This window comes from Cuculus canorus, chromosome 6, assembly GCF_017976375.1.
Source record: "Cuculus canorus isolate bCucCan1 chromosome 6, bCucCan1.pri, whole genome shotgun sequence".
Taxonomy (NCBI): domain Eukaryota; kingdom Metazoa; phylum Chordata; class Aves; order Cuculiformes; family Cuculidae; genus Cuculus; species Cuculus canorus.
This window is the reverse complement of record NC_071406.1, coordinates 22,998,336-23,023,053: the sequence shown is the minus strand read 5'-3', so window position 1 is coordinate 23,023,053 and position 24,718 is coordinate 22,998,336. Positions and strand designations below refer to the sequence as shown.

Below are 24,718 nucleotides of genomic sequence, written 5' to 3'. Positions count from 1 at the left end.
CTGGATCCTGATTGAAATCCCAACTTGAATTTAGTCTGTTGAGATGTTTAGGTTCAGATTTTTGTTTGGCTCACATCACAATCACTGAATTCAGAATGCAAGTGAAAGCTCAAGTCAACGGTTTCGGGACAGTCCTGATTATAGCCTATCTGAAAATATTATTTACACACAGCTTGCGTAGGGGTAGCTCAACTTAATTATTCATACCTATGAAGAACTGCTCTTGCAACATTCAAATCCATGCCTGGGCATTTCCAAGAGGTTGTTTTGTTCATGCTGAGGTAGCACTAACTATTGCTCAAATTCTTGACATGCCCAGCACACAAAGGCCTCTGCTGCTTTCTGGGGTATAAATTAATGAGTATTTTTTCAGTCCACGATACCTACCCAAATAAATCACGGTCAGCTGATCATGCAGTGATTGGGATGAGAAGGGCTTTACTAAGTATTTTCTTTCCCCCCCATGTTATGTTTCACATGTTAAATAATTTTACTATAAAGACTATAAGATATGTTATAAATTAGTTTCAGAAATCACAGTAGTGTTTTAAGCACACTGAGACTACGTCAGCTTTCTCGTTTTAGTAAGAAAATTCTCAATATTTGCTGATTTAAATCAGACCACTACCAGCTGCAGGTAACATTAAAAATTAATGGAGATTTTATAGTGCAGAAATTACTTTTTGCAATACTTTCCACATTTAGAGTGTGTACCCTAGCAAGATATTTACACTGTGCCACAGCAAGGGCCTAATTTTTAATGATGTGTGTGAACAACTGTGTGCCTAGTTTGCATATGCATGCAGATTAGGTATTTGTGAAATAAGTGGTATAATTGGACATTTGCACCTGCAAATATCTAATTTGTGCATGCAACTAATGTAAATGCATGATAATACAGCAAAAATCAGGCTTTGATAGGTTTGGTTTAAAGTATATTCTGTATATATCTGGCTAGAATCAAGCTGCAGATATTCTCTTGATAAACTGCCCTACAGAAATGGGAGTGTGATAGTATTTCCCTGAATTCAAGTTCATACCCCATACCTACAAATAATCTGAGCCTCTCCAGCTCAGACCATGTGCCCATTTCAGATTGCTGTATGTAGTATATACATTCAATTCCCTCCTCTCTCTTCATACTGCTCCTGTACTGTCTCAGGTCTCCCAGCTATTCCTCTCAGTAGCCACAAACGACGGGTCAGCATTTGGAGAAACCGATCTGCAAATCTTTGCCTTTAGCACCGACTGTTTTATACCATTTGCAACACATATTTCTCAAAATTGGACTGGTGTCTTCTAACGAGTCAGTCTGATCTGTTTCAGACCACGTTTTCAAAGGTGTTTTTGTACTTTGGTCTCAGTTGCATCAATGCCCTCAGTCACGCTACCTATTTTGAATTTCTAATGAAAATACAAATACACGCACATTCAAATCTGCACTGCACTGCTTTTGACAACCAGTATGTTCTTAACAGTTACATTTGCTTACTATCCCACCTTGCTGAACATTGCATCCTTTTTATATACTCACATACAAAAAAAGCAAAGCCACAGAAAAAGGTGGAAACTGAGAATTAAGACCTTATGACAATAAGCAGAGGGATGCATGTCAGAGACAAAAATAGAACTAGTTAGGATAAACCTACATTTTAATAGGAAAACTGAGTCCATATTGAGACTAGAAAATAATACGTATAAAGAGAGGATGAATTTTAGAGAAATATCTACGGAATTATCTCACTAAGTGACCAGCAAAGTCAAGCAGAGCTCATCAATAGAAGCTGCTGTTTTCACTCTTGTTAACTGCTTGTGAGTATTCAACACATCTATGGGTATACTGCCTTACAAATAAAAATTGTCAGCCCCAGCTAAAGGCTTATGCTCAGGACCTGAATTAGTAGATCTAGTTTTATCAATAATAAAGGCCCAAGTCATGTTTTTTACTAACTAAAAGCACAAATTCCAGTCAAACTTATTGCAACTGGGTTTTAGGTAAGACTTACCTCCCACGTTAACGAGAGACGGCTCACAGCAACATTACTCAGTCCCATAATAATAGCGAAAAAGGAATTCAGGTTTTTATATTCTTTACAGCTGAAACAAAAAGAGCCAGGTTTTAAGTTTTATGCATCATTTGGGGCAGAAGAACACATGACAACCCAAAGATGGCTGAAGCCAGGCATCTAGCACAGATATAACTCAATTTGGGCAGCCGTGGCCAGCACACCCACAGCACACCACCACTGTGTGACTAATTCACCACACTCTGGAGGCTCCTTTCCCCTCCCTCCTAAAATGACCTCCTGCTTCCACTTCACTGGGTGCCAGCTTCTGCAAGGACATTAAAGGAGCCTTTGAAGTTCCATCCCACCCAGAAATACAGTCCTGAAACCTAGCTAAATTCAGTCCCAGGGAAAACCAGAGGCAGTGGAAGCAACTGGTTTACAACTTCATTTGCTGCAGACCTCGCTGTCAGCTTTTGAACAGCTACTGAATGCTGGAAGCTGTCCCTAGATGATCTTCATCATAGTTTATAGAAGCACTATATCTTTTCAAATGGAGAAGATCAGCTGCCTAGAGATGACTGTGTGTCAGTGACCTCTCTCTCTGTATATGATTTTTAATTAGTATTTGTAGATTCCAGGACTCTTTAGGACGTTTCAAGCGAAGAACTGCCATTTTTCACCAGCATCATTAAAGAGGTCCTAGGCACTAGGAGCTCTAGGTCACCCTTCATCCCTAATGCAAAGGAGAACTTTCATTACTGATCAGGAAAACCTGGAACATGTAACCAAGTATTACGGAAGGTCCAATACACCATATGCAGGAGTAGACACAACCTGACAGGAAGAGCCTGCACAACTGCTCAGCTGGGACTGTATCAGGTGGCTCATTGGCTCAATAGGAAGGGGAGAGAGAACAAAGCCTATTTTTCACAACTGATTTGCCAATATCTGATTTGTCAACCTCATCCTCTGCTTCTTTTGCTGTTTACCAGGTAAATTTTTGTAATTCAAACTATGATTTTCAGATAGATTTTTTTTTTTTTATTCATTGCTGAAACTCTTAGCTCTTCTGGGGTATCCTCAGCTCAAGCTGAAATTAGAACAATCATCCCACCCTACTGCCCAACTCCATAGTTCCAACAGTACCCTATTGTTATTACGCCCTTTTCGTCCCTTCATTTCACTAGACTCGATGTATGGAGTGGGTGAGCCCTTTAGATCTGGGTCTCACTTGTGTCTGCACTGTGTGAACACTGAGAATGTGAATAAACCACCTCTCCCGTCCCATGGTCTGTCTGTTGGAGATTGCTGCCCCCTCAGATCTTCTAGCAGAACTGCTCATACAAATTCTCCCACATCAGACTAGTGAGCTAGATTAGTGAAGATAAACTGAAATGCCAAAGCTACCCCAGCTTATTCTGACTAGAACAGGTCAGGGAGTGCCTCTTTAGTGGATCTGAGGGCAGATAAGGATGAAAAGCAGCCAGGATAGGCTGTTAGTGATAACCTCTTCCCTGGGCACAATTAAATTCAGAAAGGGATATCTGTCCACAGCCTACAGAATTGAGAATAAATTGCAGCATGGTAAAAATAATTAGTACCACACAGCAGTAGTGATCAAATGTAGGCAGCTGCAAATATACCTGCAATATGTAATTTGAATCTATCTTTCATTTTAAAAGGGAAAGGTTTTACCAAATACCCTGTTAAGCAATGTAATTTGACAAAGTCACAGTTAAAATCCATCTAGATGTATGATATTCTACACCAAATATTCTGTAAATTCTACAGGCTCCATACTGACTAGCTCAGTTCCAGACACAGGACCACTGTAAGGTAGTAGAAACAGTGCCACATGGCTACACTGCCAAAGCTCCACAGTATGCTCAGTGCAGAGGTCCCTCTGTCTCCCAAAATGGGCTATATTGGAAAAAAAATCCTCTTAGTATGAATTGTGAATACACACATATGCACACACATGTCCCCAACACAAACACGCGTGGTTAAAATCTCTCAGTGCACACATAAGCATATTCAGCTTGATGTTTTCTCTGCAAACACACACCCTTCAAAAATTTCTTACAGGCTTCTTGGGATTATAACATATGCATGTGTATGGAAAACAAGATTTTCAGAAAATGATTGAAACTATCTGAATACGGCTGTACATAAGAAGGCTTCTAAATAGCCTGTGGATATATCTGCAAAGAGGAAATATACACCAACTGAGCTTGTAGATATCCCTAATAAATATATATAAAATCATATAATCATTCAGGTTGGAAAAGACCTTCAAGATCATCAATACGTGCAAGTACATTCTAGGTCTTTCTAATAAGATTAATATGGGAAGAACTCACTGTAGGAAAAACAGCTTGATTCTCCCCTTTGTTTGAAAGTTTAATCCTACAATGTCTGGAGAAAAGAGATGAACCTGGTAACCTCTACATCCATTCTCAGCATTCGCAAAGGCAACAATGGCTGCTCCTGGAACAGAAAGCACATGCGCGCAGCAGTTGCAGCCAGCATTTGGCCTTGTGCTTGCCGGCACAGGCAGGGAGCCCACATCACAGGGTGCGTGGGGTGGCAGATACAAAATGATGTGCTTTCTGCAGCAGCTTCTGAGCCCCCCCTCACAGAACTGAAACAAGGTTCCCAGTAACAGTTGTCTTTGAAAACTGGCACGTGCAAGGCATCTTGGTACAACCAGTCATGCCTAAGATTAATAGTGCAGCACTGAGGTTCTCCCCAAACACTTCTCTAATGAGTCTAGTACTTCTAGGTAAGGTAAAGTTCTCACTAGGTCTCAAGGATCTTCACAAGCAAAACTTCCTCAAAGATATTGCTTCAAGGCCTGGGCCTGCATCTTTTGATCCAATTCCTTGGTTTTTTCTCTCCTCTAACTTCGGTGCACTTTGTGTTTGTTTTACCGCATGCTGTAGCACCAGTTACCATGGCAGCACGGCACAGAGGGCAACAGCCTGGCAAAACTTCCCAGCGCCTTTCCAGCAGCTGCAATTAAACCTGACTGCTCGGTTTGTATGGGGGAAAATCTTGTGCTTCAGATTTCTCTGCTTTTAGGAGACAAAGAGGACTCAGCAGAGCAGACCGCTTTTAGCTATTTATTTTTAGCATTGTAGTGATACCAGAAACATGGAAGTAAACAGGAGGTTGTCAAGCTGTTGTAAATAGCACCGTATTAAACCCATGATACTGAGGAACCCACGAGCTAGGGCGTTTTATTAAGGAGATATTTAACTGTAATTTTTAGGATACTTTATTTCAAGTGTTTATGGAAATCACTATCGCATCTTAATTTACCAAATTTCAACATTTTCCCATTTCACGCCTCTGAGTTAGAAAACACCCTGATGCAACCGTGTGTGGATGCCACTGCCCTCTCCTGGACACAGCCCGTCAGATTGGCGGCTTGCTTCCCAGTTTTGCTCTGTGGAATGAGATAATGGAATACGCAGTATATTTACATTTTTAAATGAAACAGGTAAATTCTGTCCGCTGTTCTGAATATAAACCTAAGCCTGCATGCCTACCACTAGGTTTTGAAAATCTTCAGCATCGACTAACTGTACTCCTACTGTACTCGGAACAAGGCTGTTCCGAGAAGAAAGCCTGTATTTGCAGAGTGGGGCCCTTCCCAGAGGAGGGAGGCACACTGATGCAGAGTTTTGATGTGAATATTGATTTTAGCTATGAGGAATTATTGATTGGGAAGAGAGTGGCATCGCAGCTATAACACAGCTACATTTAATGATGCAAAAAAGTTAAAACACATGGTATAACTGCAAGTAATAATTTGTTCAGTAAGACTGCCTAAAGACCTCTAGTCATAATATCCAAAGTCACCGGCAAACACTTAAACTCGCAGTTCCTCACTGCACATCTCAGCAAACTGTTTTTCAGATGCCGATGAATGTAACAAATGCACTACAAGCTGGAAAGGAAGAAGGAAGCTAAGTGTGATAAAAAAACCCTGTATCTGTGCAGGGCAGCAGCATGTCCCTGCTCCCTCAGAAGGCAGTCACACCCTTTCTCTTGACTTCAGTGATAAGGAGTCATGGCCAACATCTTTGGCATGAAGGCTCCAAAGTGTTTAAGTTTTAATATGAATAGAATAATAGAAGACAGCAAGAATTGCCTGCTCTCCAGCATCAAACCCAGCACTTAGAAACAAAAAAGGACATTCGTAGTGCTGTGTTTTCAAACACAAGTATTAGAAAAATATTCTAAGCAGACTGAAGATAACATGTCATCTCCATACTACGCCTCTTTGCTCTCCCCTCTTGGTTTTCCCACTCAGAGGAATTCTGAGAAGAGTTTTCCTGAACAGCACCAGAAATACTTCTCAGGAAAACTAAGTATTATTTTTGTTAATATTTACTAATTCACATACTAGTATTTGTTAATGCATGTAAGGGTAAATGAAGGATTCTCCTAATATATTTACTCATGAATTTGATGTGGAAACATGGCCCTAAGAGATCACAGATCAAGAAGCAAAGGAGAGGAGGACAAGAAAGAAGAACATGTATTAACAAGGTTGTGTATAGCCCTGTGAGGAAATAGACAGAATAACCAAATAGAGAATGTTTTAACCTCTGCTCTGTGTGGTTGTCTGAAAATTAGAGAAATTACAATGATTTGATTATAATGAATCCCATTTCCAGCTCACAGATGATTATACTTACTGGGCTGCTATCTTAATATACTTCTTTAACAGCTGAACACGCTTGCTGAGTTGAGAGCAAAGACAAATCTCAGTGACGACCCAGAACTGAATTTCATTAAATCTTCTTAAAAACAAGTCCAGATTTGCTGTGGTCTTTTTAAAATTGTGCCTTCCAAAAGTGTGATAGATCAATTCCAGCTAGGAAAAAGAAAAATGTTTGGTGTATCTCTTTAGAAATCTCATGTGTTGGGCAGAGGAAAGAGGCTAAGAATGACCAGGTAGTTATGTAGTCTGAAACTTGCTCTGCAGTTTACATTTATTGCTGCACAAGATTACGAGGATTCAGGCTGCAAATCCAGTCGACAATAGCTGAGGCATACTAAAAGCGGCACTACAGACTATGTATAAATAGCTCAATACCTTAAAACATACAAAAGTAATTCAATACGCAGCACATGTTCAGGCGACATTTATTTTTGCATTTTGCCCATAAAATTGAGTATGCCTTATACCTTCAGAAATTGTAAGTGGCCTTATTGTACTATTATCTAAAATCAAGCTTAGAGAAAGTTTTGCAAATAATGCACAAACCTACAATGTACACCTAAACATTTTCTATCATTCTAATCTGCTGAATAGAGATCCTCATACCTCATGCATGCAGTTGAAGAGCTCCCAGTCATAAATTGTCATCTGATGTGCTAGGTCTTTGGAGCTCATCAGTTCAAATGTTCCCACTGTACCAGTAGATGGTCCTTCTTGTTCTGGCAATGGTGTCTACAGATGGAAAAATGGTATAAAAATATTTCAGAAATACTAAATTGCACAATTGGTGCTTTTCTTCCATAATGTTTCTGATTATTTTTTTCAGTATTATGACCACTTTCCTAAGCACGTTTCTGATAGTAAAACTGAATGTGCTTTTAAGCACTGTCTGGCATTAAGAAATGAGAAGCACTGTGCAAAATAGGTATCCACATCCACTCCACTATCCACAGGATAGTCAGGAGGATTCTGAAAGTTCCTTGGATCCACTGTAAGGAAATAAACCAGACTGCTCTCAATGTGTTATTTTTAGCATTGTTCTCAAATTTGCAGACAGAAATAAATACTTCAATACACATTGCGCTGAAGTATGTCTGTTTGTTTAGAAGCACAGGTCTTTCCGCAAAGCTTTTGTTATCAGTTTCCTTTTTCACATACACAAATAACTAGGCCACAAAACACAAACCAAATACTTTAGCAAATTACTGATTCTAACGATGTGAATTATTACATCTGCCACACTTCAGAAAGCTGCAAGATTGCAAGATCTTCCGATCATTTACAAAATAACCCTCACATTTTCTCTTTGACAGTACAGGGATGCACTTTTTATGATAGCAAAACTCCTCACTATCCTCATTAAAATTATATGCACACAGCTTTATGAGAAAGAATCCTTTAAATCACTCAAGCATAAAACATTTTTGAAAGACATTTCCATACCACCCAATAAATGAGATGCGATCTACAGTTTTGCACACAAGTAAATCTTATATTAAAGAGAAATTTAAAACATGGCTTGAGATCAAGTCAGATTTGAAGTAGTCTGTTGTATATATTAAGGTCAAAGTGTTTGAACTAGCACCACTAACATACTAACAACTGACACTCCAGCAAGTTCGAATGTGTTACATCAGTAAAGGATCCTGTGAACCCACGTTTTAATTGTTTTGCTTCCAGGAGAGGGCAGCAGAGTTTATTCACAGGGTCTTTGTTAGATCATTACAGAGCAGGGAACTGTCAGCAGGCTCATTTCTGAGTACAAACTCAATACACTAACAGACTGTACTTACATGCTACAATATAAAAAATGAGCTTACTAAATGCTTTTTCCTTTTATATAAGAATATTATATTGCCAAGAGAAAAAGGGCTGACTGGATAAATACATCAAGTCAGTAACTCACAGTATGTAGGAGCTTTGTTTCTGTACAAATTCTTTCAATATCTACAAGTCTTTCAAATATCATCATAATACAAACTAATTAAAAATAATTAAATGAATCACAGGCATTATTACCTTAAGAACTCCATCTACAATTGAAAGAAATAATGCATATAAGCCAAGTAGTACCTAAAAAAATTAGGACAGCCATCAATCTTATAACAGCCTGCAGATTATTCTGTATTGGGATTTGCACAAACATAAAATTTCTTTGGTTTAAGACAAGAATATGACTTAAAAGTACAGCAGTTTTGTGTCAAAAATCCTAATTTCTGGAAATCTGTGGAAAGAGATGGCCACAGGGCTTTTTGACCCTATTAGGACGCAAACACAACATAGCTGTTACCATAACAAACACATATTTTCCAAGGCTGGGAAAGAAGCACTTAGATGTAAGCTCATTGCATATTTGCAAATTCATCTAACCCAGAGCAATTTTCACATGGGAATTGCCAAATGTAATGTGAACAAATGTACTTGACAAGCAGCAGCCAGAAATTGGAAGGCAAAAGGATCAAACTGGGAGGGAGGTGAAGTTGTACCATCTTTCAATTTGTTTACACCCCTTTGAAAAAATGCAGCTGGTAAGGGGATGTATTCTGTTATGCAGTGCTGAGAATCTTTTTTTAATGTGCACAGTGTTCCCCCCTAATTCCTACTCTAGTCAGCCCAGTTCATGAAAAATAGCACATTGCAGTCATGACAGTTTGCTGCCAAAGGTATGTCTACACAGACAATGCAGAGCCGTATAAAGGTATCTAGTATAGTTGTACTGACGCAATGCCCCTGCTTTAGAGAAAAGTGTCCCATGAGGGTATCTACTTGGCAGGATTAATTAACCTTAAGAGAACACCAGAATTTAATAAACTGAACAAGAGGTTTCTCTGCATGGAACTACTGTATGCTGGATGTGCATTCCCTGGTTACTAAATTGAAAGCAGCAGCAAAGCATACATTTTACCATATCCACAAAAGAAATCAGGCATACATACTAAGTAGCTTGTTAAAAGCATACACGAGGCTGAAACAAGGCTAGGAGTAATAGAGTTCATGCTGACATGACTTGGCAAGGACATTTGTTTTTAATGAAATAAAAGGAACAAAAAGTACAGTCAAATCAAACTCTATAAAAGCAGATCCCATGGAGATCATTAGAATTACTGTATAAACTGCAGGTACTTATGAACAATTCTACTTCAGAAAAAAACAGACTTTCTACCAGGAATATTTTATGTAATTCTTCTTAAAAGTCATCTGAGATCTTGACACAGTAGTTTGGGGGATTAAGTAAGAAAGAATTATAAGGAATTTACTGTTGGAATCAAGTCTCCAAAATGCTTTAATTGAATGCTTTAAAAGAATGTATCCCTGTGGCTTTGAGGAGATGATTCTGTAATATGGAATTACTATATGTCTTATTGACAATATTCATCTCTTCCTACATGCTCAGTGAGATACAGAGAACACTGGGATCAAGCGACGTCATGTGGATCTGGTGGATTTCTGCTCTAGTTTAGGAAATTACAACATTACTTAGTTTTAATTTCAGGGCTCATCCCACAGCACAGTGACGAGCCCTTTGTTGTGAATGTTTCCACTATTTTTTACCTAAAGCATTGACAATGCAAAAAGGGTCAAGTGTTCAAATAAACGGAAGAACTTTTTGAGAACTGCATGCATACCTACCAATGAATCAAACTGATCGCGTGGGCAAGCAAACAGCCGTCCATTAACAGTGAGAGTTGTAAACACAGAAACATCATGAGGTTTGAGAACAACCTTTTCTGTAAACATAAAACAAAAGACTCTTTATTATACATATATTTAGAATTTACAGCAGAAGGGATCCAACAGCTGGGCAGATCACCCTTCTGGGAACAATTTTAGCACAGCAAACCAATGTCTAGGATATACTATAGTTGACAACAAGGTCCATTTTATTGAAGAGATGTGACAACAAGCTCAGCACAAACCTCCTATGGAAAAGGCATACAGAACTCGAATCCCAACCTCAAACTGTACAGACAGGTCAAGAAGCCTGGGCTGCCACATCTAGAAACTACTGCAAAAATTCAGCCATAATTAGGGACTCCATTCATTCTTCTCTGAGATGTAAGCATTCGGAGAGCTGTTCTTAACTGAAATTACCTTGGAAGACAGTAACTGCATAAGGAAGTGATGGAAGGCAACTGTATTCAAATCACCTTACAGCAGTTCTGAAAGAGCACCACATCACAGGTAACAAAACAGTCTCCTCCAGCATAAGCAAATTTGAAAATAAAAAGTTGCTGCAACCGCAAAAAAGTAGAGCTGCCTGGTGTAAGTTCTCAGGAAGTGAGCTGGTTTTGACAGGCATCACTATTTGTAAAAATGCCTTCCAACACAGTTCTCATTAGCTCTGTGTGTGTCCTCACAGTCATACTCAACCAGAGCACTTCAGCAATTTCCCAGCTGAATTCACCTAGCAGTTACTCTCCCATTTCCACAGCCTACAGCAGGGGGCTGGCTTCTGACCCTCTGCCAACACTAGGTCCGTGGGCTTGGCACTGAGTTTCTCAGCAGTGGGTTGTGTGGTCAGAGCAGCCAGAATGGGAGTGACCACTACCGGAATGTCTGCACTACTTTCTGCTGTTGCTCATTCATATGTCCAGCCTGACTTTATCCATGCTCACTCGTAAGTCTTTTGTTAAAAAACTCTTACAGGTCTTGCAGTGAAATAAATTTGGGGTAGCTCTGCTCTGCAACATACACAAGCTTCTCCATTTCTCCTTTCTCCCATGTGAGCTTCAGTCTGTGCTTGCAGTAGCAAAAGGACTTGCCTCAAAGACAGAATTTGAGTACCAGCTGAACATGCACATGGATATAAATGCCTCGACTGAAATAGTCTTTCTATCCCTCCCAACATCCTGCTTCACCACAAGTGAGAAACGTTTAAGCTGATGCAAATACAATACCTCCTCCTGAACTCATCTTCACTATGATGAGGCCTTCTCCAGAACCCAGCTTATCTGCTACTGCGCTGATCACTTCTTTCACGGAGGAAGACACTGGCACCCGGATAGTGGTATAGGTTTGGTCTATGCAGTACACCTTAAAAAGAACTAAAGAGGAAAAGATTGTGCTGTGTGTGTCACAGAGAGTTTACTGTGTAAATTACTTTCACTTCAGTAACCACACCTTGCAAACAAAACAAACAAAACAACAATAAATCACTACAGTTTTGATAGCTCCCCATTCCTCAGATGTTCTATGATTTCTAGCATAGAAATCTCTGATTTCCCAGAGCTTTTAGTAAACTGTGAAGTACTACTGTTTCAGTATTGCTACATTATTTATGGATGCCAATTTAATCTGACATTTTGTTATGTTCCAGACATTATAATATTTTAAAACAATATTTCTTTTCAAGAGTCGGGAAAGCTGGCTGCTAACTCACTTAATTACAGGAAAACACTTTTCAAATGTACAGAATAGGTTTGAAAATAGTTTTGATTACAATCAGAACTTAAATCAAACTGTTGCAACCTGATTTTCATAAGCAAGTATATAATTGCTGAATCAAGAATGCTGTAGATGACAAAGAAAAATACCCTAATAATAAGAATACACTTGAGTTTATGGTACAAATTGGCTCACAGTAATACATGGCCCCAGGCCTCTGGCTGCCCAGAAATCAATATGATAGTACATTAGCCTGCAAAAATCAAGGCAGCCCAAACAGATATGAATTTAAGGCAGAAGGAGTTAGCAAAATACTCCTTCAGCTCAGCTGTCAAGAAAAGACAAGCAGCCCCTGGGGTTATAGCTGTCCACGGATTTTCAGTGTTCAGCGTGCTCTGTGCCCTATGAATGAGAAAGGTGCAGCCACACGAAAGGGGCAGTTACTGCCTGTCCACACAGACACAAGCAGTAGGACTTCCCTGGCAACAGGGACTGTTCTGCTCTTTGTAGATCTAGAAGACACACTGATAACAGACAACAGAAGCTGCATGCCAGGCAGGATGTCTGCTGTTCAAATGCAATTACTTCCAGTTTTTGAAATGGCTCTTCAGTTGGTTTGATTTATGCCACCAGCTTTCTTGGCTGTATGACCTTGCATTTTGCTCCCTTATTTTTACTGTTGTTTGCTAGGAAGAGCTATCCTTTAATATCAAACACCTTAAAGCAGAAACTATTTTCTGTAACAAAGATGCACCAAAACAACCACTGAGAGACTGGCCCTAGCAGTCACAAAGAAATGCTCAGATTTATGAGTTTTAAGGGGCATGTATCTTTGTTTACAATGAACAGATCTCATCAGCAGAGCTCAGGATTTTGAAAGAAAGGAGCGCTTCAACCTGCCTAAAGTAAAAGACAATATGAAAGGCCAGTACAACTGAAAACTATATTCTGATACACTGCTGTAAACTTTACCTCGATCTCTTCAGAGAAACACACAACAGCAATAGAGTAAACCATCAGATTTTGTTTTCTAGGTTGTGCTTCACAGGGCAGAGATCCACGGCATGATAATCTGCTTCCCTCCTATCTCACAAAGAACAGCTGTACCTGTTAGCTCAAACTACGGAGAGGAGGTAGAGGCTCAAACATGACCTTCAGCATCCATTATTTATTGCACTGCCATTACTTGCATGGACACGGTACTGCTTCTTACCCGTTTTGTTCATTCCCTTTTCTAAAGGCTTTTACATCTTCCTCTGAGGAAGCACTGTTTGATAGCACAAGTAACTAAGGGAAAAGTCCAGAAACACTTCAAATCAATGATGGAGAATGTTGGGCTAGCAAAAGCAAGCAGAGTTTGCTGCAGGTTAGACTTCAAAACTGGAAGTAGGTACTTTTCTTTATTTTTACGCTATTTTTCTGAGAGAGAGAAACTTACTGCAAACCTTAGTGGCGCAAGAAAACTTTGCAGAGAAGGAACTCACCTTCATCACTGCCTCTAATAGGCAGGCGTTTCTGTGCTCTGTCATCATTTGTATTGAACAGCTGCAGAAGAACTTTGTGCTGAAAATGAATCATCAAAATTCATATTAACGCAAAAAGAAACATTATGGGGTAGACATGAACTACAAAAGATCTCATCAATGACAGGAAAAAGAGTAGCGATGCAAAATTTGACATTTACTGTTAAAAGCTGTTTCTTAATGTGTTGTTTTACTATATCCATGATCAGTAAAGAGAGGATGCTTATGGATTTGCTCTGCTAAAGCTTTTACTTCAGAAAACAGACAAATAAATTGTCTTACCTTCTTTTGTGATGCTTTAGGTTCTTCAGAACTAAGAAAAAGGTAAAGCACAGAATATATAATTAAAGATTACCTGGAAGATTTTGTGTACAAAGTCAACTATAACACATGGATCACTTGTCAAGCTACAATATAAACATATATGCTTATACATGAAATATACATGTGTGCATATATGAAAGGAAGACTAGATAATACCATAGTTAATCTATGACCAAGGCAGGGAAAACACTATACAAAGTTCATGTAAGTATGAAATAAGCATCCGGTTCAGTTTCAGTGGTGTGTGCATAATTTCTTGTTCCTTCTGTCAACCTTTTAATAAGAGTCTGGTGTTTGCAAGAATGATGTGGAAAGAGAGGGCCACTGACATTCATCCAAACAAGCCTGCATGCAAACATTCATTCTTGTATGACCAACTGCCATTCATACAACAGATTTTTAATAGGTATAACCAAAAAATTTTCTTTCTTACTGAGAAAAAGTAGGGGGGAAGGGGGGGGGAAGAAGCAAATCTGTGCTTACACTTGTTTTACAATTTTCTCTAGCTCTGGAAGTTGCTCCTTTAGTGCTGCAATCATTCTAGTATCATCTGATACAGATACGTAAAATTCCTGTAAATGACACAGAATAGTTTTTAAATGAGCAGTACTCAGGAGAGAGGATTATGAGATGACATCTGATAGTTTAATGATTATAAAGAATGATAATCTGTACTGAGGAACACATGCTGAGCCCAACCCTCTATTACTTCTACTTGTTTACCTCCAGCTGATTTAAAGCAAGTGTTATACATGCAGAAGGGAAGCTTGATGAGGCTTCAACCACTAACTGCTTGTGCAAGAACTGCTTTTTCAGATTATCAAGGATAGTCTGGTAAAACTCACAAATAATCTGGTTTGATAGGGATTTTTTTACCCACTGCTGTTGTAGTTCTTAGTGGTTCATTTGCTACGCAGTTGTTGGCCTTCAGCTACTCCAGTCCACTACAATACTACCCTCCTTTAAACCCTACTTAAATCTCTTCCTGCCACATGTACATAAAACTGAGCCAAAGTAGGACATATGTGCTGGCAGATAGTAGTTGTTCTTTAATTTATGGACTAATGAAAGACACTATATCTACCTGCAGAGTCTGCTGTCATGAAAGAAATAGAGAGGGGCCTTAAGTTTCTTTCTGCTAGCACTTATCTTAGATTCAGTTTTAAGTTCTTGGGGCAAGGACTTCCATTCAGTCAGTAATACAAGGGATTGTGATCTAGAAACAGAATATAGAATAATAACAATGGCAATCAAAACTACTTACCCTGACAGTGGCAGTGCATCTTATCTTAGAAATACAACAATACAGCACATACCACAAAGACCTTATAACCCATGTCTGAGCAATTAAATTATTTTAAGGGATCAGAAGAATTCCAAAGACAAAGATCTTAAGTTCCAATAGCTGCAGCACAACCTCCATTCAGACGGAAAGGATTTTTTGTTTTGTAGAGTGAGAACCATCCAACTCCTTCCTGGCACACCTCAGGTAGGCATAAAAAGCCCCCTGGTGCAACCTGTAGAGCCCTTGAACCATTCATAAGAAAATACTAAAAAAGCCGAATTCATCTGTTGCTATAAAGCACTCTACCCATGCAGTGCTTTTTGAAAGGGATCTGCAACTCCAGCAGAAATTTTCAGACGGCCAGAGGTTCACAATGGTACCAGCACTGTTGTAGTGTGTATACTGTGCAGCTAAAACCCAGAAAATAGAATTATGAGACTGCACTTGGAAACAACCCACTTCTTTTTAGTTCATAACAGAATTCTACAGCTTATCTTGCTTGGTAGGTACTTTTCAGTACAATACAATTCCTTTATACCTCCAAAAAGGCCATTGCTGCTTCATCTTCTTGTAGTAAATCTCCATATAAAGCAGCCCACTGCAGAACCAGTCGAATGACTCGCCTTTTATTGTTGAGGGCATAATCCATTTTCTCCTGCTCTGTACCCTGGGAAGGCTGGGCATGATAGGTGCCATAGTGTCAAGGAAGACTTTCAGTGATTGAAGATATCAAAAAAAAAGTATGAATTCACAAACAGCTGACTTCCAACAAACTGTTTTCAGGGTGTTCAAACATAACTTGCCAATATGTACTCTGGATTTCCAACTGCCATTAGGATAAAGACTTGTGAACCTTTCACATTTACACTAAAAAGCAAAAAGGCAGTGAATTCTCTGAAGAGCACAGGAATGATCACAATCCCACCACACAGATGGCTGCTGTAGAGGAGCAGAACAGAAATGACACTTGGAACAATAGAGAAGAGGATTAACTGTGGAGAGTGAAGAAGGATATTTCTCCTTATCCTTCTTTGGAGACAGCTGAAGAAAAAGAAAAATACCACTTTGTATTTGTTAACAATTACAGTCTTCCATCTGTGAGGAAGACTACTGGAATGAGCCATCAGTGCTGTTCCTTTTATTTTTAGAAGTTACTGTAACCAAAGGTCAACCTCAGTCCATTACAGTAGGAAGCCTGGAGGTTTACAGCCTACGCTGACTATAGAGACATAGGGTAAAATCATAAATTCTGTGGTAGCCTCATTTTACATACGAGGACATCAGAAGTGTCCAGTCTATTCAAGAAAGAGAATATGAGACACAATAGTCTGTGATAGTTATTTTGTGAAAGACAGTAAGAAAAAATGGGAAACATTTCATTGATTTTTTTTCACGATGAAGTGTCAACGTTATAAAAATACGCAAAAATAGCAAAAAGCCCAAAAGTAACATTAACTGAAAGGAAGAAACCAAGAAAAAAGTAGAGGCACAATGGACAATAAACTGAGATAATTTCAGCATTTAACCCATGTGAAAAGGAAGAATAATCCCCAGCAGAAACAGGATATGACAATTTATGTACCTACTTCTCACTGAGCAGAGGTTAACAGTATATAAATATAAAATATAAAACTGTTTACAATATAAAATTGTTTCTCAATAACTGCTGGCTGAATGTGAAGTAAGCACAGAATGAGTGCAGTTACATCTTTAAATCTTCTTCCCAGATAACAAAATTCTGATTCTGGATTGTCACAAATAATACCATTCCCAACTATATCGTACTGATTAATGTTAAAATACTGACATTCTTTCACTCACAGTGAAATCCAGCATCCTTTCAAGATGCACTTTCAGTTGCTCTAACAAAAGATTTTAAATTATTAATTAGAAAATTAAAGTATTAATTAGAAACAAAAATTATCTAAGATATTTAGCTTGAGCTTCTATTTGGAAGCAATTCTCTAACAAATGCTAATATACTTTACACTAATAAAATATAATGGGAAACAGTATCTATTAACTCACATCTTCCAAATGACCCTCCTGCCTAAAACCCCTGCAGAGATTTGACATGCTACCAGGGTTACTGGGGCACTCACTTGACTGACAAACATTTAGAAACCTGAATTTTAATTTTGTTCAGAAAGATTTAAAATGACAAGGGAATTAAACATGTCAGTACATTTATGGGAGTAAATAAGCCACAAGATTATAAGAGGTAAATAATATATTGTAAGCTGTGTACTGTCATGTCTCAGGGAGCAAGTTTAATATTCTACTAAGTCATTTTTCTCATGCCATTTTTACCTTTCAAATACTGTAATTATTCCATGTATTTTTACTTTTTCATTAACTGACTCACCACAAGCGTTGGTAATGTTTCTGTATTTTTACTGCTCCTTTATAGTAATTGCTCTTTTATTAATATTATCACTGCGAAAGTCAGTAAAGGGTTCTCCCATTTTTATGAGACCTACAGGATGCAGCTTCACTGCAGGCTGCCATCAGAAGTGAAATATCATGTGCACTTGCAACAAGTGTCAGATAACTGTAAAATATTTATCAACACCAATGGTTAGCGTTCAATATATACACTTATAATTAAGTCTAGCATACACTAGGAAATGGAAGCAATTCTAAAGTCTGTTCTTCCCTGTGGAGGAGTACTTAACCATAACAGGACCTGTGCAAAATTAGCACACATTTCTACAGCAGAATGCAAATTATTTTGCTGGCATAATGCTAAAGAAGGTTCACAAACCATTCATGCAGAAACACACTAAAGGAGTATCATCTACAGAGAGCAGAAGCAGAGTTTATACTTCTTAAGTATTTAGACAGTGGGCCCTTAAAGATGCACACCTGCACACATGCTCACACTCTTGCACTATCCAAAGTGCACTTTGGAGGTGCTATTCTGTTACAAGTTTTCTTCTGGCAAGCTATAGCTATGAGAATTTGTCCATTTCCACCTCTGTGAAGAATCATAGAATCACAGAATCACCAGGTTGGAAAGGACCCACTGGATCATCGAGTCCAACCATTCCTAACACTCCCTTAAACCATGCCCCTCAGCACTTCATCCACCTGTTCCTTAAACACCTCCAGAGAAGGTGACTCAACCACCTCCCTGGGCAGCCTCTGCGAGTGTCCGATGACTCTTTCCGTGAAGAATTTTTTTCTGATATCCAGCCTGAACCTCCCCTGGCAGAGCTTGAGGCCATTCCCCCTTGTCCTGTCCCCTGTCACTTGGGAGAAGAGGCCAGCTCCCTCCTCTCCACAAGCTCCTTTCAGGTAGTTGTAGAGAGTAATAAGGTCTCCCCTCAGCCTCTTAAGAAGAATGGGAAACAGACGCCTTGGTCCAACACAAAGGACTAATGTCCTGATCCAGGACAACAGAGCATGGCCTTTGCTTCCCTATAAAAAATAAGCATGTGATTTTTTTTTAATATTGCAGGATCCATATACATCAACGACTAAAAAGAGTGCTGTGCCAAGGGACAGCACAGTTCAAGCACGGAATCTGCAGCGATCAATACTGTTACTTATCCAAAATGGTGCACCCATCCATTCCTTTCAAGATTAAAGAATTTACAAATGATAAAATGCTGCTGTAAAAGGCAGAAACCCCAAATAATTTATACCCGCTACTATGCTTGACAGTATTACAGCCATCCAGCTCTACTCATACTTGCATGCTGCCTGCTGAAATAGTATCCTAAGTGGGTGCAGGAAAATATACTTGTATCCATTCAAAACTGGGAGCTGGAGCCAAAGCGGTCTCTGACTGAATCACCTTTCTTCTTTTTCTGTTTTAATTTCCTCACTGAGCACAACTAATCTCTCCTTAGTCTCACAGCACTGGCAAACATTTTTGTAGAGTGATTTTGCTCAAAAAGGATGAGCTTTGCTAGCCGCTTTTCAACTCTTAACAAAACATTTTAATGGTACAGTGAACAGAGCATATTTTGATCTTCTATATTCAGAATGGAACAAATAATTCAGCTCTAGGAAAAGCTGACACTAAAGGAATGGGATATCAACTACTTCCAGCATTCTTCTTCCTCTCTGAGAAGAATCAGCATGATGCCTGCCATGACCACTTAAGACCATGGTCTTAGCCTCCTCTCCAGAGTGGATTTTTTCACATGTGAATATATCTACGCAAGTGACACTATCACTTTGACCTTCAGAAAAGCTTTCCCCCTACAAACAATGAGGTAAATTTTGCCTATGTGTTTGATTTTCCCAGTTATTGGATATGAGAGGTATATAACTAAAGATAGACAAGCCTGAGTCTCAAATGGACTGATGAATAATATGAAATAAAATATCAGACACTCACATATCCCCCTCCCATAAAAAGTGCTGTCCTTTTCTTCCACTCACAAAGCTGTCAGCAATGGTATTTCATAATACTTTTGATATCCAAAACTATGGGGTGTTGGAAAATTTGCTTGTTTCAGGTGTACAAACAATTTTCTGCAGACCAGTTTTATGGGTCCAGAGGTTTTCAAAACAATTACTGTCCTTGCTAGGAGTAACACAAATGGTTTCTCAAGCTTGCCAGTCAAGGACACGATGCTCTATTCTGTGGTTTCAGGGTGTTAGCCTTCCTAGTTGTCACTCGCCCCACTGAGCTTCAAGGAAAGCACACTTTCACACCAATCTGATTCTAAAAAATAAAACAGGGAATTGAAGTTATTATACCCTGTCAGAATTCTGTAAGAGAAAACATTATATGTTTATTTAATGCTCCCAGACGTTTGATAGCTTCAAGTTACCGTGCACAAGGAAAACTCTCAGCGTCCAACAGCTCCCTGAACTAAATGACCTGCCAATAACTGACTGACAGACATTTCACAGACTCCTTCTGTAAAACATGCAGACAGAACGAGAATTACCTCCAATTCTCAATGCTATCCATGGTAAGTTTTCATTTCCTAGGTATTCAACATACAATTGAAAACTTTTGCTGTTAGTTAACATTTCCTATAGACTATTAGTATAGATTATTATTATTTTAATTAATAACTATTATGACAAGACCTAGGAACTACTTACCCGTTATCCTACCAGTTTAGGCACCCCTTTGCTTGAGACACTTTGTAGCTTGTAATCTATAAAATGCATCACTGAAACAATGAAAACATAATGATCTCAGTTGAAATCTAGGTGCTGTAGCTTAGAAAAAAAAAACCAAAAAACAAGAAAGACAAAGCATACAAGAAAGGTAATATAAACTTTCGTGTAATTTCACTTATCTGGTGGAGGGACAGTATGTTTATTGGCCTTGGAACAGTAGTCAACACAGGATACAGCTTTCATACTCAGGGACTGTATGCCATCATAGGTATACACCATCCATTTCAGAGTTGTTGAGCTATGGACTGCCGTTTAGTCAGACACTGAGAACCTACCCACAGGGCACAGCCTCCATGAAATGTGATGTACTTCTTGAGAGAGAGAAGCTTCAGTCTCACCACCAACAGCAATAGCTCTTAAGGGGATGTAACTTTTCTCTTACAAAAGGATATTGTGCCATCAAGGCTGGGCAGAGCTGAATATTTGGCATAAAAACACAGTGCATCATAATAAAATCATTTAAACCAGAATCTGTGAAAAGAGAAGGAAGAAAACAGTCAATTAAGCCCCTGCAATCAGCTTAGGGATCACAAGGATGAGTTTTCTTACAATTTAAATATCTTATTAGCCCTCTGCCAATAATAAAGGGGTCTTTTTGCACTTTGTATGCATCAAGTATGAAAATAGGGAATGAACACGTAAGCTGAAATATTAAGCTTTTATTCTTGTCTGCATGAATTTTATTGCACTTACATTAACAGGCATTTGCCTGTATCAAAGGGAAATTCAGCACAGCAGAAATAACCTACCATCTGTGCTGATGTGAATATTTTTTACGTACTTCTGTACAGGTGTAGAGTTCCTAGCATAAGAAGCATCAGGCTTGCCACATCTGGGACCAAGAAGTGCTGCTGCATTTGGCTTTAGGAAACTACAATACCAGACAGAACATTTAGCGTACGCCTCACGAGAGAAGGCAATTAATTTATTTCTTTGCTGATTTCCTAGCAATGATCAGAAGGCCTATAAAAAGTAAAAGGACAATCAAATTTCTATTTTTATTTTGATTCTAAAGTATCACAGCTGCTATATTTACATTAAAAAGTATATGAACAATATGATTGACATATTCTCCATCAAAAATAGCAAGCTATTTTTTTTCTGTTAAAATGATCTGTGGTGTAAAATCCCAGTTTACCTTATCTTCATAATTTGTGACAAGAAGGATTTATAAAGTCTGGCTACAGAGGCCAGGAAAAGTTTGGTAGTGAGAATAAACTTTATTTCACTTTAAACTATTCAAGTCTTATATGGACTCACTGAGAAACAATAAACAAAATACCTTGGGATAGCATTTGTACAGTGCAACTTTTGAGATCAAATTAACATTTTAAAACCCACTTAGTAAGAGATGTCAGGAAAAAATATGGTGAGATTAACTGTGTGATGCAATATTACATGATTGCTTCCACTAATTCATATATAAAAATATCTCTCAGTTGACACAACTCACCTCTGAGAGAGTGGGTCTTTTCCTTTGTATAATATCCAAAGCAAAGTGGATTTTAACTGTTCTTAAATTAAAGGAATGCATAAACTAAAAATTCAAATTTCCAGCACTCTGAGTTTCTATATCCTAAAACCAGCTTTGTCTGTGAATTGTGACATTTTGTATCCCATTATGACATAGGTATAGTCTGGTGATTGGAGGTTTTGGGGGAAAGTTTTAAAAGATTTAAAAAATAATCAATTTCAGAACTATACATAACACCTGCATACTATGAATGGTAAACCTGTGATTATATACTTGCAGGCTTCAGAAACAACATTCTGCTTGTAATCCTAATAAACAGGTATTGGTTAGAAAGATAATTTTTATTCATAGGAGTCGTTAAAACACACATCATTAAAGGATTTCTGCAATTTTTCAATTCTTCCACCATTTACAGACCACGATGCAGGTTTCTCCAATACTATGAGGTCAGTAAGAGATTAACTAGATTTAATAACATCTTTGGATATATACATCTCAGACATCTGCAATGTAAAAAGAACTTGCTAAAATGATACTCTGTAGCTTAATAGAAAAGTCTCTGCATTACTTTGTCATAATTAGGAGGAATATTTTATGCCTGACTCTTTAAAAATTAAAATGCAAACACCTATATCCCTAGTCGTAAATTCTCTGTTCTCTTTACACCAATGAAAAGTGACCTATTGAATGCAGCTGCAGCAACATGCATCCTTGGGACATGGCCCATGGTGTGCTGAGTTCTTCTATTTTGTGTAACAATTCTTCATTCCCTGCACATGGGAAAGTATTAGAAACAAGTAATTTAAATTGTGAGACTTTAAATGTGACACGGATATGAAAATTTAGGAACACTTATGCTAACATCATGCAATGGCTAGTGGAATCATGTTAGGTCACAGCATTAAGTGACACCCAGAACAAGGAGTATTGTTATCATTGGGTGGTAATGCATGCTCTGGCCTGGGGTTACACTTGTGACCAATTAAAGTAATGAATAGTGGTCTGGCACCTTTCGAGATTTTGCTGTTCTACTCTGAACAAATAAAAGTACAAATACAATAGAGTGGGCTAGGAGAAGTGAATGGTTATGTTTAATTCTGGACTTCCCAGGTTTTCTCAGAGTTGTTTCAGAGTAATGGTTAGTTCTTATTCTGGAAAAAAACTAACAGCATCTGCTTTTCAAAGCATCACATTATGGTTTTCCCTGAGCAAGACCACCTTATGCCGTAATAATAACACAGTCTTTGTCATATAGATACCTGTTGCTTCATTTAAAGTAGTGTCAAGGCGCATAGTTTCTAGAAAGTGCTCTAAAATTTTCTCTGGAGTTCCTGACATCACAATATACCTGAGGGAGGGAAAGAAGCACTAAGTGACTCAGAGGCAGAACAGTTCATCAAGAACAGCTGTGTACCAGTGAGAAGATAAGACTGCTGAGTGCCAAATACCTGCTCTGACCAGAATTTCTGTGTGGCTTCGGACAAAACCGCTCAGTCTTTGTTGGCTTTCCCCCTGTAAAATGGGAGCAATAACACTCTCCACCCTACCCAGGGAGTATAAGACGACAGACGGCTCCCTCCCATCTACTCCAGTATAACAGTTACACCACATTCAGCAGAGTGGCACTGGTGCAAACCTGGGCAAGTGCAATCAGAAACGCTTCTCCACCAAGAATAAACATGTCAGCAATGACAGCAATTCACATTTGTGTGAGAGTCTTAACACACTTAGTATGAAAGTGAAATGACAACTGGCGTGTATCAGTGTCAGAGCAAGGAAATGGTTTTCTTTGTCATCACTGACGGGTTGGTCTGAGAAGATGGGGGCACACAGTGAAACAGGACACTGCATCTTCAAATCTGAAGCAATGCTTAGATAGCTGAAGTAAGTAAGTTTTTCAATTGGATAAACTTAGGATTGTACCATTTCCTGCAGTAAATTTAGGGTGGTGAGAGAACTAGTACAATAGTCAGGTTTTTCTGCATCACACAAAAACACTGGCAAGATTTTAAGTACCAGCAGAATATCATAGGATATTCCTAAATTTGTCCTCTCATCTTTTTTTTTCTTTTCTTGTAGATTGGATTTTTTTTAATCTTTCCTTCCATTCTTTCAATCTTTGCATCTTTTTTTTTTCATTTTTTTTGGAATCCAACTGATAAAGTATGAAACTTAAAAAAAAAAAAAGTAGAAAGAAAAAAACCTGAGAAGTGAAGATACTCTGCTCCTGCTGAGAAATAAGTGGTGGAGCTGAGCTCCTGGGAGCTCCTCCTCACTTTGAGCGCTGACCGTCACAGTTCTTTTACCTGCCAACCCCTTTGGAAGAACTGTATTGATGTCCCAAGAACACAAACACTTGTTAAGCCAGTGCACATTCTCGCAGACATACTAACCAAGTATCTAAGCGAGTGAAGCAGAGAAATCACAGGTTGCTGTACTCTGAATATGAAAGTGAAAATGAACAGTGAAGTGACTTGCAGGGCTGCTGAATTCATCCTGCATGAGTGTGATCACCCATAAAGAGTCAGATCTTGGCAGTGAGAACTTCAGAGCTAGTCCTTCGAAGCAAAACTGTCACTGTTTCAAAGTATGGCTCAGGGAGCTATGCAGGAGCTGTGCCTCCTCAGTAAAGGAAGCAGTAGAATCCAAACTGCAACTGAGAGGATCTGCTCCCAAAGGGAAGTTTTCCCCAAGACTAAGATGAAGAAAATTAGTTTCTTCGTCAACTGGAATCTCAGGAAACACCTTCAGGATGCTGAACATTTCTCAGTGCAAATGCTACTATCTTCCTTAGGGAGCGAAGCCCAAAGGGCAGCTCATCTGAGGAGAAATCAGAGA

At 38.7% G+C, this 24,718-nt stretch overlaps 1 protein-coding gene across 4 annotated transcripts in view; it reads right to left on the bottom strand.

Moving 5' to 3' along the window:
* Positions 1-24,718, bottom strand: part of RAPGEF4 (Rap guanine nucleotide exchange factor 4) — a 153,253-nt gene that overhangs the window by 15,701 nt on the left and 112,834 nt on the right. For all 4 annotated transcript variants that reach the window (XM_054070025.1, XM_054070026.1, XM_054070028.1 and 1 more), the window contains 11 exons: positions 23,140-23,228; positions 20,799-20,877; positions 15,797-15,947; positions 14,457-14,545; positions 13,932-13,962; positions 13,611-13,689; positions 11,640-11,786; positions 10,372-10,469; positions 7,348-7,473; positions 6,716-6,894; positions 2,007-2,097 (listed from right to left, as the gene is read on the bottom strand). In XM_054070025.1, the coding sequence (XP_053926000.1) occupies positions 2,007-2,097; positions 6,716-6,894; positions 7,348-7,473; positions 10,372-10,469; positions 11,640-11,786; positions 13,611-13,689; positions 13,932-13,962; positions 14,457-14,545; positions 15,797-15,947; positions 20,799-20,877; positions 23,140-23,228 (1,159 nt within the window). The remainder of the gene's footprint in view (positions 1-2,006; positions 2,098-6,715; positions 6,895-7,347; positions 7,474-10,371; positions 10,470-11,639; positions 11,787-13,610; positions 13,690-13,931; positions 13,963-14,456; positions 14,546-15,796; positions 15,948-20,798; positions 20,878-23,139; positions 23,229-24,718) is intronic.